The sequence below is a fragment of the Phytophthora sojae genome (genome assembly GCF_000149755.1).
Source record: "Phytophthora sojae unplaced genomic scaffold PHYSOscaffold_14, whole genome shotgun sequence".
Taxonomy (NCBI): Eukaryota; Oomycota; class Peronosporomycetes; order Peronosporales; family Peronosporaceae; genus Phytophthora; species Phytophthora sojae.
The window spans coordinates 376,567-389,544 of record NW_009258128.1 but is presented as its reverse complement, the minus strand read 5'-3'; the positions used below and the strand labels follow the sequence as shown (position 1 = coordinate 389,544).

The 12,978-nt window shown below is 54.0% G+C and overlaps 3 protein-coding genes across 3 annotated transcripts; 1 reads left to right on the top strand and 2 right to left on the bottom strand.

The window, feature by feature from the left end:
* Positions 1–896: 896 nt before the first annotated feature.
* On the bottom strand, positions 897–1,061 carry PHYSODRAFT_531616 (hypothetical protein; the record flags this gene model as incomplete). The annotated part of the gene is made up of 1 exon (XM_009539781.1): positions 897–1,061. A coding segment is annotated over one exon (165 nt), but the record flags the coding sequence as incomplete, so codon positions are not given.
* A 3,662-nt stretch (positions 1,062–4,723) lies between these two features.
* On the top strand, positions 4,724–5,098 carry PHYSODRAFT_307204 (hypothetical protein; the record flags this gene model as incomplete). Its single annotated transcript, XM_009539780.1, has 1 exon — positions 4,724–5,098. The coding sequence occupies one exon, from the start codon at positions 4,724–4,726 to the stop codon at positions 5,096–5,098; it is 375 nt and encodes a 124-aa protein (XP_009538075.1).
* A 3,181-nt stretch (positions 5,099–8,279) lies between these two features.
* On the bottom strand, positions 8,280–12,546 carry PHYSODRAFT_289113 (hypothetical protein). The gene has a single exon (XM_009539779.1). The coding sequence runs from the start codon at positions 10,697–10,699 to the stop codon at positions 8,963–8,965; it is 1,737 nt and encodes a 578-aa protein (XP_009538074.1). The 5' UTR covers positions 10,700–12,546; the 3' UTR covers positions 8,280–8,962.
* Positions 12,547–12,978: the final 432 nt, after the last annotated feature.

The following is a 12,978-nucleotide window of genomic DNA, read 5'->3' as shown; positions in this document are numbered from 1 at the left end:
CGATGTCGAGGATTGCAGCCGATATATTTCGCAGTTTGTGGTGGACAGCAGCGTATCATTCATTGCCTGCGAGGCAGACTTGCTCAAATGACACGCACATAAATCTCACCAGCGCTTGCCGTCATCGCCAATACCGAAGTACATTAAATGGACAAAGAAAGTAACAGCCTGGTATCATGGTACTTTTTCAAGTGTAAGGGAAAAAGTGTTTTTCCGCTGAACAGCCAAGACTTCGTGCGTCATGACCAAGCCTCAACGATACGACGCGCCTCGTTGCCGCGTGGCAACATCGGTCCCATCCTCGCCGCTCATCGGGGCCAATCAAGTGTATGTGTGTGTGTAGGTGCCCTGGTTTCCCGCTTAGATACGGCCCTGCAGAATACAGTGTCCGGCTGGGCGGGTTTTCCCAGCGCTAGGTAGGATTAGATTTGGCAATCCGCTCATTTGTGGTCTTCCCTCGCCTCGGACAAGCAGCGCCCAAGACCAACACCGAGCGCGGCCCAGCATGAGTCGCTGCCACTGCGCGCTCGCAAAACCCACCACACCTCACCCTGGGCTGCCTCAGCTCAGCTCTCTGCGAGCCCCGAGCTGAGGCTTGCCTTCTCTAATAATGAACGGATTACCTTGCCCCACGCACAAGTGTTGAGAGTGGATGCGGAAAAATCTTGCGAAATATATTTTGGCGGTTGCCTACGAATTTATGATTATTATAGGCAAGCAGGAAGTTCCTATTCCTTATTGATTGTTGATTCACACAACAATGTTGTTGTGTTCACACAACATCTCATTTATATGTATAGTAATCTGCCCGAGTAAGGAACGCCTGATATATATAAAGACGCAGAATATATAAATTGATGTTAAGTTGAGTATACTTTTCCAATTTACTGATTTAGTTATTTCAAAATGAACTGAAGAGCAGCTTTACCTACGAGTCCGGAATGATTCCAACAGTGACGTATGGTCGAAGCACTAACCTTTGACCAGGCACCCTCGCACCACAACAGCGCTGTCAACTGGTCGACCTCGTAGGGATTATCTAGCCCTTCACCAAGCCGGTCGCATCATTTTCAGTGAGGCGGAGACGCTTGGACGGTGTGGACTTCATGGGTGGAGTGGGGCTTGTGGGGCGAGGTGCAAAAGCAAAAGTGCGAGTCTACCACTACGGTACATGTAGTTTGAAGTCTAGTAAGATCGCTAAATGCGCGCCATTTTTCAAACGAGGGTGGAGAGCTGATGATTGGCACTAGATTTTTCACCTTAGTACCTCAGTACCTTGCACACACCCCTATCGCCACATCGACTGAAAAATAATATTAAATATGTGAGGCTATTAGTTGTACACCCGTTCCTTATTCGGGCAGAATACGAAGCTAAGTTATTGTGCCTTTCACGTATTTTGGCGGGTGAGCTGTTAATTCAGGCGGAATTAGAGTCATAAAAGGGCGATCAACGCTTATTTAGTGCTAATTCTGCCTAAGATTGTGAGCGCTTCCCCTAACATCCGCGATCAGCATTTAAGAGCCAATCGACGGAGATACGAGCAGAATGGCATGGATTGGCGGGTAGGAAACCGCCAATCGCTCTGTTTCCGCCTAACGCAGACTGGATTAGCTTATTCCGCCTTAACTCGGCCTCACCATCGCCGCTCCTAATTCGGCCACGAATGGGCGACCCGGAATTAACATGAAAATTAGCTAACTCGGGGCATAATTAAGGTCGATAAGTGATTAGAGTTATACCAGAATTATCATGGCAGAATAAGTGAAAGGCACAATACATGTAGTGTTTCTTTCGTCTTCGTCCAGGAGCTGCCCTCTCACAGTGATTACGGGATTTAATGTTGACGATCCAAAGAACGCTGGTCAAAGGGGCGCTGGATGTAAGAAGAAATCATATTTAACAATCGGTTCAGAATACAACTGTAGTTTTCCAGGACCTCCCGGTAAGCTGAACAATTACATTTTTTGCGCTAGAATTTACTGGGTAGCGATATTAGGCACATAGGTAGAACAAACAAATTGAAGAATATTCACGTCAAGCTTACCTTGCTGCACTCGGGGGAAGCCGAGATATTGGGCGGTGAACACCTTCGCTGCATGCCATTGACTACTCAAACCTTATTTTATCACTTGACAATCATCTTGTAATGGGCCTACTTTGACCCACTACTTTAGCTTACACGTGTGCGCGTGTATGTGAGGAAGCGTAGCTTAGTTTAAATTAGAGTTAATTATACTCGGGCCTCCGAGTATAGATTAATCTAAATAAACGATCCAAATAATGTTTTTGGGTTAAAATGAGAACTGCTATTTTGTTTTATGTTTCTGACTTCCTCTAAATGTAATATTCTAAGATAGGAATCTACCAACGGCTGGTTAGCAGAATTCCAATGCTATGCATGTCGCTCATTGGCTAAAAGATGCTGCTCTCAGCCAATAGGAATCCTAAGTCTCTATGGACCACCCGTCGTGGTGGTCGTAAATGTATGAAGCCTTTGGTGTGTCTACACCAAGGTCGAGAAAGTCTTTCGAACCTCTAACAGACTTCGTATCTGTTAGAGTTCCAAGTGACTGTAGCCACTTGTGCGTGTAACCCTGTTACACCATCCCCCCCTCAAGGTTAGACGCGCCGAGTCACGGCACGTCAATCAGGAAATTGACCATTCGTCAATTCTTCACGTTGGGAGAAAGAAAACTCGAGCTCATTCCGCAATGAGCCCGCCTCAGAAGAAGACCGACGCTGCAGCAGAGGGGAAGCCCTCCGCAGGGATAGAGACTCTCTCTATCCCCGAGTACCGCGAACGTCTCAAAGCAAAGCGTGACGCTCTTGCTACCAAGGCTGCGGCGGGGACAACTCAACCAGAGATTGTCCTCGAAGGTTCTTCTGTAGTCAACGACGCCGTTGACTTCGAGGACGTCGACGTGGAGATGGAAGAGGGCGAGGCCGCTTCAGCAAGCGCAAGGAGTCTATCGACAGCGATAGTCTCGACCCCGAGGACGAGTCGGAGAAGGTGGTGGAGGTTGCGAGCTATAACCCCCGTCACTGGGTCTATGACACCGGCGCGAGTACCCACATTGTGGGCGCTAAGGAGTATTTTGTTGCCTACCATGAGTTTGAAAAACCTGTGGGAGACATCCAAGGGTTTGCGAAAGGTGGGCAGTCACCGGCACTTGGAGTCGGAGTTGTTGCACTCGCGACGGATGTGGGTGACGGTGCTCTAACGACTATCTTTTTGGAGGAAGCGTTGTTTGTTCCGAACGCGAACTGGAACTTGTACTCCGTTGGCCTGGCGATGAAGCAAGGATTCGTCGAGCGGAAGAACGGCAGGACGGGTGAATGCAAGGTGTATCGGAATGATACGCTGGTGTTGCGCAGTAAACCTGCACCAAACAATGTGTGGGACTTTGAGGCGCACAATGCATGGATTGAGGACCCTCCGAGACACGTTGTGGAGTATGGAGAGATGGCCAACTTCCCGAACGCCGATGGCGTGGAGAACATTTGCATGTGGCACGCGCGGCTCGGCCACACCTGCGCACAGCATTTGAAGCAGATGGTTGACAAGGAGCTTGTCCGTGGGATGCTGCTTAAGGGCCGCGAGCTTCCGACGTGCGGGACCTGTGAGTTGACAAAGCAGAAGAGAAAGAAGCGTAACAAGCGATTTGAGCGCGGTTTTGATGAACCAAATGAAACTATTTTCATGGGCTTGATGGATCCTTGAAAACAGAATAGCACGATCTACACGCAGGCTCTCGTGATTGTAGAGGGTTACTCGCGTTGGATGACTGTGTACGTGCTCACTGACAAGACCGCAGCTTCGGGCTACTTTCAGCAGTACGTGACGTGGGCTGAGCAGCCGATTGGGAAACCTGTGAAGCGTGATGTCTCGGATACTGGAGGTGAGTTCTTGAGCACGGTAACGAAGGCCTGGTGTGCAGAACAAGGCATCAGTATGGTCCCGGTGGCACCGGATGGGTCTTCGGTCAACTATGCAGAGCGTGCAATTCAGACATTGCGGAACACGAAGAAGGCTATGCTTAGCCACTCGGGGCTTCCGCAGAGCTTCTGGCCGGACGCACTCAGGAACGCAGCTTACGTTCGCACCCGAGTTCTCTGCAAGGGGACGAAGCGGACGCCGTTTGAGCTGCTCTTCGGCAAGAAGCCGGACCTGCATCGGATTCGGACGTTCGGGTCGTTAGTGTACGCGCACATCCCAAAGCATCTGAGAAAGAAGATGGCAAATACAAGTGAGGCTGGATTTCTACTTGGCTATCTGGAGGATTGCATGGGGTGTAAGGTGTACTTCCCGCAGTATCGCGTCTCGCGCGTCGTGTACACCGTGAAAGTTCACGAGGACATCCTGTATCGTGATCGTCACTCGATCCCCAGCTCTGTGGACAATGGATGGCCCGATGATCAACAAGATGATGTTGAAGGGGGGGATAGCGAGGATGACGAAAATTAAAGCGATCAGGAGAGTCTAGTGGAAGTGGATTTGGAGAGTGTATCTTCCAGTGAAAATGATGAAGCTGTTGAGCACCCCGAGACGAGCTTTGGTGAGGATTCCTCGGATGAGAGCAGTGACGAGGAACCTGAAGAGGATACGTTGCTGACGAAGATGAGGAGGTAAGACCAGAGGTCGGCGAGCCGACGTTGATGCACCCACGAGTCTTTCTGCGTCCGATGACGGAAGAAGCTGCTGATGCACCTGAGAGTGAACATGAAGTCAGTGATGAAAGCCGAGATGAGCTTGAAAGCAGCAAACCCGGCGATGACGTTCAGGAAGACGAGAGTGACCGAGGGTGCAGGAGTTGGAGGAGAGGGCGGGTCAGTCAAGGAGTCGGAGCATGGAGATGTTTCATCCGCTGGTGACGAGCCTGCATCCGAGGATGTTGAGGAGGAGGAGTCTGTAGTACCACGTGACGAACACTCGTATGAAGACAATGGTAATGAAGAAGAGCTTCGGGATTACGATGATGTTGCTGCTGAGGGTGATTTACCTGGAGCTGAGCAGGAGAACGTTGATGACACTCCTCCCCAACCAATGAACATTGAGACGTACGGATTGGACGCCGATGATGTTGAGACTGGCTGAGTGAGAAGTGTGCGTTGGCAGATCGCATTCGGTCGTTCAGCGAGCAGCCGAATCAGCGCGAGAAGCGTGGTCGTGACTCGATTGCTGGTCGCAGGGAGGTCAAGCGGCAGCGATACGAGCCTCGCGAGCGCTAGCGACCGAAGTACCTGGAAGACTACATCGTGAACTCGACACTGCATCCAGAACCGATTGGTCAGCGGAGATGGAAGGCGAGTGAAGTCAAGATCCCCAAGACAGTTTGGCAGGCGATGCGATCGCCGCAGTGCAACGAGTGGTTCGCTGCGATGAACGATCAGGTGCGGGCGCTAATTGAGAAGGGCGTGCTATCGCCGATTGATGAAGTGCCCGAGGGTGCAAACCTGCTTGAGACGAAGTGGGTGTTCGACCCCAAGGTGGACGAAGAGGGATACATCGTGCGGTTTCGAGCACGGATTGTAGCCAAGGGATTCAAGCAGAAGACTGGCTTAGATTTCAAGGAGACGTTTTCACCTGTGGCACGACTGTCGAGTTTCAGATTGGTGGTGGCTCTGGCACGGGAGCTAGGGTAGAAGATCTGGCAAGGAGACGTGAACAACGCATACCTGAATGCAAAGCTGAAGATAAAGCAATACATAAGAGGCATTACTGGTTTCGGCAGCACTATGTATCGGGTGGATCAAGCGCTGTATGGTCTGAGGCAGTCGGGCAGGGAGTGGAATGAAGAGCTGGATAGCTGGATGAAGAAGTATGGCTTCACGCCGTGTGAAACGGAGCCGTGTCTGTACTTCTACGCCAAGGGTGATGCCATGGCGTTCGTTTTGATTTACGTGGACGACGTGATCATTACGACAAACTCGGAGGAGTTCAAGTGCGAGTTCTTTGCAGCTTTGGATAAGGACTACGGCTTCAAAGACTTGGGACTGTTGACAAACTACTTGGGCATTCGAGTCCGTCAGACGGAGACGGAGACGGTGCTGGACCAGGAGCAGTGTGCTCGGGAGATCCTGGAACGGTTCGACCTGGTGGAGGGACAGTCTAACAAGAGCGGCATCCCGATGGAGACTACTACGAAGCTGAGAAAGTGCGAACATGCAGATGAAGGGACCTGCAATCATGCCCCCGGCAAGGTACGATACCGTGAGGCAGTGGGGAGTTTGATGTATTTGGTAACTGGTACACGGCCAGATCTGATGTTTGCGGTGTGTCAGCTTAGTGGCTTTGTGGATCATCCTACCGAGCAGCACATTGGCGCGCTGAAGCGCGTAATGCGCTATCTACTGGGCACTGTTGGAAAGGGGATTACCTACCAAAACCGTGAGACTTGTGAGATCGGAGTGCACTTGCAAGGACATTCGGATAGTGACTGGGCAAATGATATGGACACACGGAAGAGTATCACTGGATACGTCTTCACATTGATGGGTGGAGCGATATCATGGGCGTCGAGACGCCAGACTATCGTGGCGCAATCGACTGCAGAGGCCGAGTACATTGCAGCCTGCGAGGCAGCGATGGAAGGCAAGACTTTGATGAACATCTTGGACGAGATGCTGCCTGAAATGAAGCGTAAGATTACACAGTGTGTGGACACCCAGTCGTCCTATGTGACCCACGTTCGGGCGCCGCACGCGCCGCATCGAATTGAAGTGGCGCTACGTGCGCTAGCAAGTGCGCAAGAAAGAGTTGTACATGCTGAAGGTGTGATCTGAGGACAACCCCGCGGACCTCTTCACGAAGCCTCTGGCGAAGGTCAGATTCGAGAGCTTGTCTGCCAAGATTGGCATGTGCACGCGGGAGAAGCAAGGCTAGCTGAGTTTGGTTTGCCGGCCGTGAAGCTGCAAGCTACAAAGTCACGGCAAAGGGAGGACTGTTGGAAAACACTGCAAGTTGCTGCTGTTGAAGTTGCAGGGAACTGCTGCTGGCGCAGATACGGGACGAGGCAGTAGGTAGTGTAGACTAACGGTCGTATGCATGTCTAGGAGAGAAGGAGAAGGAGTTTGGCTGAGGTCATTCCCCAGAAGACCTCTAAGTGAACAAGTTGCATTTTGTGCGTGTGAGCTTTGTGGTGCCGCATTCCAACAACGATGAGCCCCCGTGCCTTTGCACCAGTCTCGCACGCTACGACTACGCGTACCTGCACCACAGTACTAAGAGATCCGGTCATCTCCTTCGCAGTAGCATGTAGTCCGTCGTGCACGCGGCGCAGTTGCCGCACTCATGATTCTCGATTAACACCGCGCTGCCCCAAATGCAAGTGGTCCACTCTACTTCGGATTACTACTGCTGCTGGTTTTGGGACTGGTATTGCGCGTTCTAGTCGAACTTTCCGAAGTCGATTGATTGAATCGACCGAGCCAAATCGCCAGCAAACCGCCCGAGATTTTGATTTGACTTGAGGTTACTATGTACACAATAAAGTACGAAATAAGAAGTCGCTCAGGCCGTCTCGGTCGATTCCAAAAGACTTGAAATTTGTATTCAGCGATTTCAACCCATATGGTAAACCGACCCGAATCGGCAATATTGGCCAGAATTCACAATACTGGTCCTGGGATTAGGACCCCAGACTGGTACTGGTTTTGGGAAAAGCTCCTCGAGAGCTCTCGAACCAAGTTGGGTCTGCCGACACCCCATTCATGCATGTAAAGCTTTGCCTTCACCAGATATTCTCTGTTTCAACCTCTGCTGATTCATCTGGTACTCTCGGAGTGTACACGTCAGCCACGAGCACGTTCCAGACACACTGAATGAAGGTCTTACTGTTGAAGTGCTTTGATAGGATGACACAGGACATTCTATGTCACCTTCTTGCTCAAACACACAAAGCTAGCTGCTCACCTCATTCTTCATATTTCCCGGTACCGCCCACAAGACCGCACAAAAGATCGATCCAGGTAAGCTCCATCGACACACTTCGCATCATCTCACCTTCCTCATCCACAAACCATACTTTGCGCTTCATTGCAAATGGCCAATGCGACTACGACCAATGAGTTTGGACAGCCAGTCGGGTTCGCGATGGAGAACTGGATTCCTCCCCCGTTCCCACCGCACACGACGTTGACAGGGCAATACTGTCGTCTCGAACTCCTCAAGGCATCTGTCCACGCCAAGGATCTCTGGGATGCGCAGTCCGAGGACCTCAGCGCTGCTCGCTGGACGTACCTGCCCTACGGGCCATTTGCCTCGTTCGGCGAGTTCGAGAAGTGGATTCAAGAGGGAGAACAGGTCGATGACCCCCAGTTCTATGCCATCATCGTGGACGAGCGTGCTGTCGGCTTCACCGCCTACTTGCGCATTGTACCGAGCCACGGCGTCGTTGAGATCGGCCACATCTTCTACTCGACTCGGCTGGCGAAGACTCGCGCAGCCACCGAAGCCATGTACTTGCTCGCAGCCAACGCCTTTCGACTCGGCTACCGACGCTACGAGTGGAAGTGTGACAGCTGCAACCTGCCGTCGCGTGGTGCTGCCGCCCGCCTGGGCTTCACGTACGAGGGCACGTTCCGCCAGCTGATCGTGTACAAGGGGCGCAACCGCGACACGTCGTGGTTCTCAATCATCGACAAGGACTGGAACGGCGGTCTCAAGGGCGCCTTTGAGCGCTGGCTGGCGTCGAGCAACTTCGACGAAGACGGCCAGCAGATGCTGAAGCTCTCGGAGCTCGCGGCTCCGTACGTGTATGCCACACCGTAAGCGTTTCGATCAGAAAGCTGGCGTATAAGGGAGTGCTTTAGATAAAGCATAGAATGTGGATAACTTGATGCAATGGATCTCAGTGACACGCTTGCTTTCCATCAAGATTGGCATGGCAACGAAGTTTTTTTGGGAAGTGCAAATAATTAGATTACCGGGTTTCGATCCATACCTATGATTCAGGAAAAGTTAAAACTCAAAAAGTTCGGTGTGCACGTCGAACTGCACTTTCATCTCCTTCGACAGAGCCATACTTGTGTCAAGCACAGCTTGCACCATGGGCATCGGGCCGCACGCCAGAACAGCAACACGATCTTTGCCATCCTGCTTCGCTTGGTCTCCCAACGAACGTAGAATGGAGGTAATATCTGGTCGTGACCCGTAACGTAGGCGATGTTCAAGCTGCTGCTCCATGGGATTCTCCACGTCTCTTTCCGCGTCTGTCAGGTAGAACTCGCTGGTGAACGTGTTGTCCGAGGAAATGTTGCGCCCGATCTCTTGAGGGAAGTAACCCGCGGATCCAGCGCCCTCCTCACCATTCGGCACTTTGTCTAGCAGCGCATCGACAGCGTCGTGGTTCGGCAAAGCCCACACGAAGTTCACTCGCTTGATCTCCGATCGACCGAGCGTGTAGCGTTCGTAGTGGAGCCAGTTGAGGATGGAGCGCATTGGAGTCACGCCAATGCCTCCAGCGAACAGCGCGAAGTGAGAGTACGTCTCAGGGGTGTCGATATCGACCGACACGCGGCCATAGGGTCCATCCACCAGAATATCACACGGAGCTTCCGTCGAGCCATCGCTCTTTGACGCAACCTCCAGCACCTTCGCAGTCCAGTCACCCGACGACTTGATGTAGAACGAGACGATGTCCTCATTTGGCGACGCCGAGATCGTGAATGGATGCCACTCCAAGCTGGAAATGCTCGGGATGCACAGGAACGCGTACTGGCCGGCCTCGAACTCGAACACCTCGCCCGTATCTTTACGTACGCGGGGGAAGCTGACGCGCGTGATGTGTCCAGGTAACGCAGCCACAGAGACCTGGTCGCGTGCAATGACGCCCAAGCCGTTGCTGGCGTTGAGCACGTTGCGGTTCGAGTCCACGTTGGCATTGTCCGCGTCCTTCTTCTTGAACAGCGCGCCCTGCTTGTAGATCCGCGTACGGTACACCAGTCTGAAGAGCAGGTCGATGATCCACGGCACGATCCCCACTAGTGCCAAAGCTGCCCCATGTGCCATACCGACGATGAACACCACTAGCAGCAGCACCCAGTGCATCCTGAGAAAGAGCTCGAAGAACCTGCGGCGGATGAAGTTGAGCGACAAGGCGAACATGAGCACCATGCCGACGAACATGATGGTTCCAGTGGTCACCTTGCTGCCCTTGTCCTGCTCGTCGCCATGATGATGAGCCAGCAAGTAGCTGAGGCCGTGCAGCGCCGACAGCACGATGGTCGTGTAGGCGAAGAGCTTGTGGTAGAACAGTGCCCGCTCGAACGAGATGCCCGTGAGTTCCAGCAGCAGTAAGTTGTTCCTGATAGCGAAGAAGAACACCAGCAGTAACCCCAGTGTGGCGATAGTCCCGGAGCCTCCAACGGATCTAGTACCAGCCAAGACGGCGTTGGCCGCCACGAGGATGACCACGACCGGCAGCGTGAGCACCAGGTCGCCCTTCTTGACGTCGAAGCTGGCGGTGAGCCCCGGCACGGGCACGGAGAAGACGCGGCGCGAGAGCGACCAGCGCGTCACCATCCACGAGCGCAGCAGCGTCTGCAGGCGGCCGGGCAGACACGCGCAGTGCTCGCGCGGCTGCCAGGACTCGTACGGCGCGGAGGGCACGGGCGTGGCCAACGGGATCGTCGGGTCGGGCGCCGAGGGCGTCGAGACCTCCTTGAAGTCGCTGGCTTTGGGCGACACGTCGGCCATCGGGATCTTCGATTCTTGGCGTCACGCGCGACTTACCTTAGCTTAAGCTTTAGCTTGAGCTTGAGCTTGAGCTTGAGCAGTAGCTGGCCAATTCGAGAATGAGTGCGGAAGTGCAGTTTGGCAGCCAGGTGAGCCCGGCCAACGGCGACATAGGCGTGCGTGAGACAGGGCTGTCGTAATCAGCGACACGATGTGTGATGAAGATTCACCACATGCAATATTACAGGTATAGCATGGAAAAGAGGTACTGATACTCGTGTCGGTATCAACATAGTGAGAAGAGTAATTTAGTTCGTACTTCAACACCAAACGTTATCGAGTTTGGCGGTTGAGAAGATCGAGCAAGCGGCTGTACCCATCCCCTTCTCACGCGCACGATGACGACCAAAGTGCAGAAGTGCTGTTGCATGGAGTCATACCGTCTTACCGCTCTCTATTCTCTCTGCTGCTACAATACTTAACGCCTCTCGAGGCTTCCTTAGAACTCGAACAGCTCGCTGTGCACGTCGAAGTGCATCTTCATCTCCCTGCCCAGCGCCATGCTACTGGCAACCACGTCTCGCACCATCGCGGACGGCCCGCAGACCAGCACTGCAACACGCTGCTTGCCGCTCTGCTTGGCCTGCTCGCCGAGGCTGCGCAGCGTGGCTGCGATGTCCGGGCGGCAGTTGAAGCGCAGGCAGCTCTCGAGCTGCTGGTCCACCCAGGATCCCTCCAAGTCGCGCTCGCCACGCGTGAGGTAGATTTCGCTGGTGAATGCCCCACTCTGGGCTGCCGCGAGGTCGTGCGGGAAGTAGGAGCTCGAGCCGGGCTTGAGCTCACTGTTGCCGACCATGGCTTCGATGGTGTCGCGGTCGCGCACGGACCAGACGAAGTGCACGCGCTCGACACTCGGACGTCCTTGGGTGTTGACGTCGTGGTGCAGCCAGTTGACGATCGAGCGCATGGGCGTGACGCCAATGCCGCCCGAGAACAGCGCAAAGTGTGAGTACGTGCTCACGCTCTCGATGTCAATGGACACGCTGCCGTACGGGCCGTCGACCAGCACGTCGAACGGGGAAGCGTTGGCTCCATTGCCGATGGTGGAGACCTGGGCCTGCAGTTTCTTGGTCCAGTCGCCGAGCGCCTTGATGTGGAACGTCACCATGGGCTCATGCGGCGATGACGAGATCGTGAACGGATGCAACTGCAGACTCGAGATGGTCGGCATGCACAGGAAGGCGTACTGCCCAGCCTCGTACTTGAACTCCTCGCCCGTATCCTTGCGGACGCGAGGGAACTTGACCTCGACGATGTCGCCAGGCAACGCCGACACCGAGAGTTGATCACGCGCGATAACGCCCAGGCGCTTGCCCGTGACTAAGTTTGCCGGACCATCGTTAGGGTCGGCCTTCTTCCCGTTGAGGAGGGATCCCTTGGAATAGATTCTTGGACGGTAGGCCAGACGGAAGAGCATGTCGATGAGCCACGGTACGACGCCAACCAACGCTAACCCAGCGCCATGGATGACCGCAAACACGATCACCACGATGAAGAGGATCCACGAAGAACTCGAAGAATTTACGGCGGATCGGGCCCAGCGAGAACAAGAAGAGCGCGACCATGGATCCCAAGGCAACGATGCCGGTGAACGCCCTGCTGCTTTGGTCCTCTTCCTCGTCGTTCTCACGAGCCAGCACGTACGCCAGTCCGTGCAGCGCCGTCGATATTATAGTGACGACGGCCGCGATCTTGTGGTACAGCAGCGCTCGCTCGAACGAGATGCCCGTAAGTGTCAACAACACCGAGTTGTTGCGTACAGCGAAGGCGAAGACCAACAGCATGGCGATGGTTGGAGGGGAGCCCGTGCCCGCGACGTCTCGGTCTTTAGCTCCGAGAGCGGTCACGGCAATGAGCGCGACACTCAGTGGCAGCGTGAGGATGAGGTCTCCAAGCTTCACGTCGAAGTTGGACGTCAGGAGAGGTAGTGGCACGGCGAAGACGCTGCGTGAGAGGCGCCAGCGCAACACCAGCCAGGCCCGCAGCAGGTTCCCTATTGGAGTTGGTAGCGCCGAGTACTTCGTCGTAGAAGGCTGCGATCGCGGCGTGGGCGACTGGAGTTGGTAGCTGGTGGCAGACAGCGGCGGCATGCGCTCGTCCTCTTCTTGAACGTCATTGGAACTGCGTCCACCGGACGACGACAGGATGGGGAGGCTCGGCTGCGTCTCCAGCGTGCGAGTCTCCAGCACGGGGACGTAATTGGCGTGGGGTGAGGAGCTCGACTCCATGGCTGGCTGGCA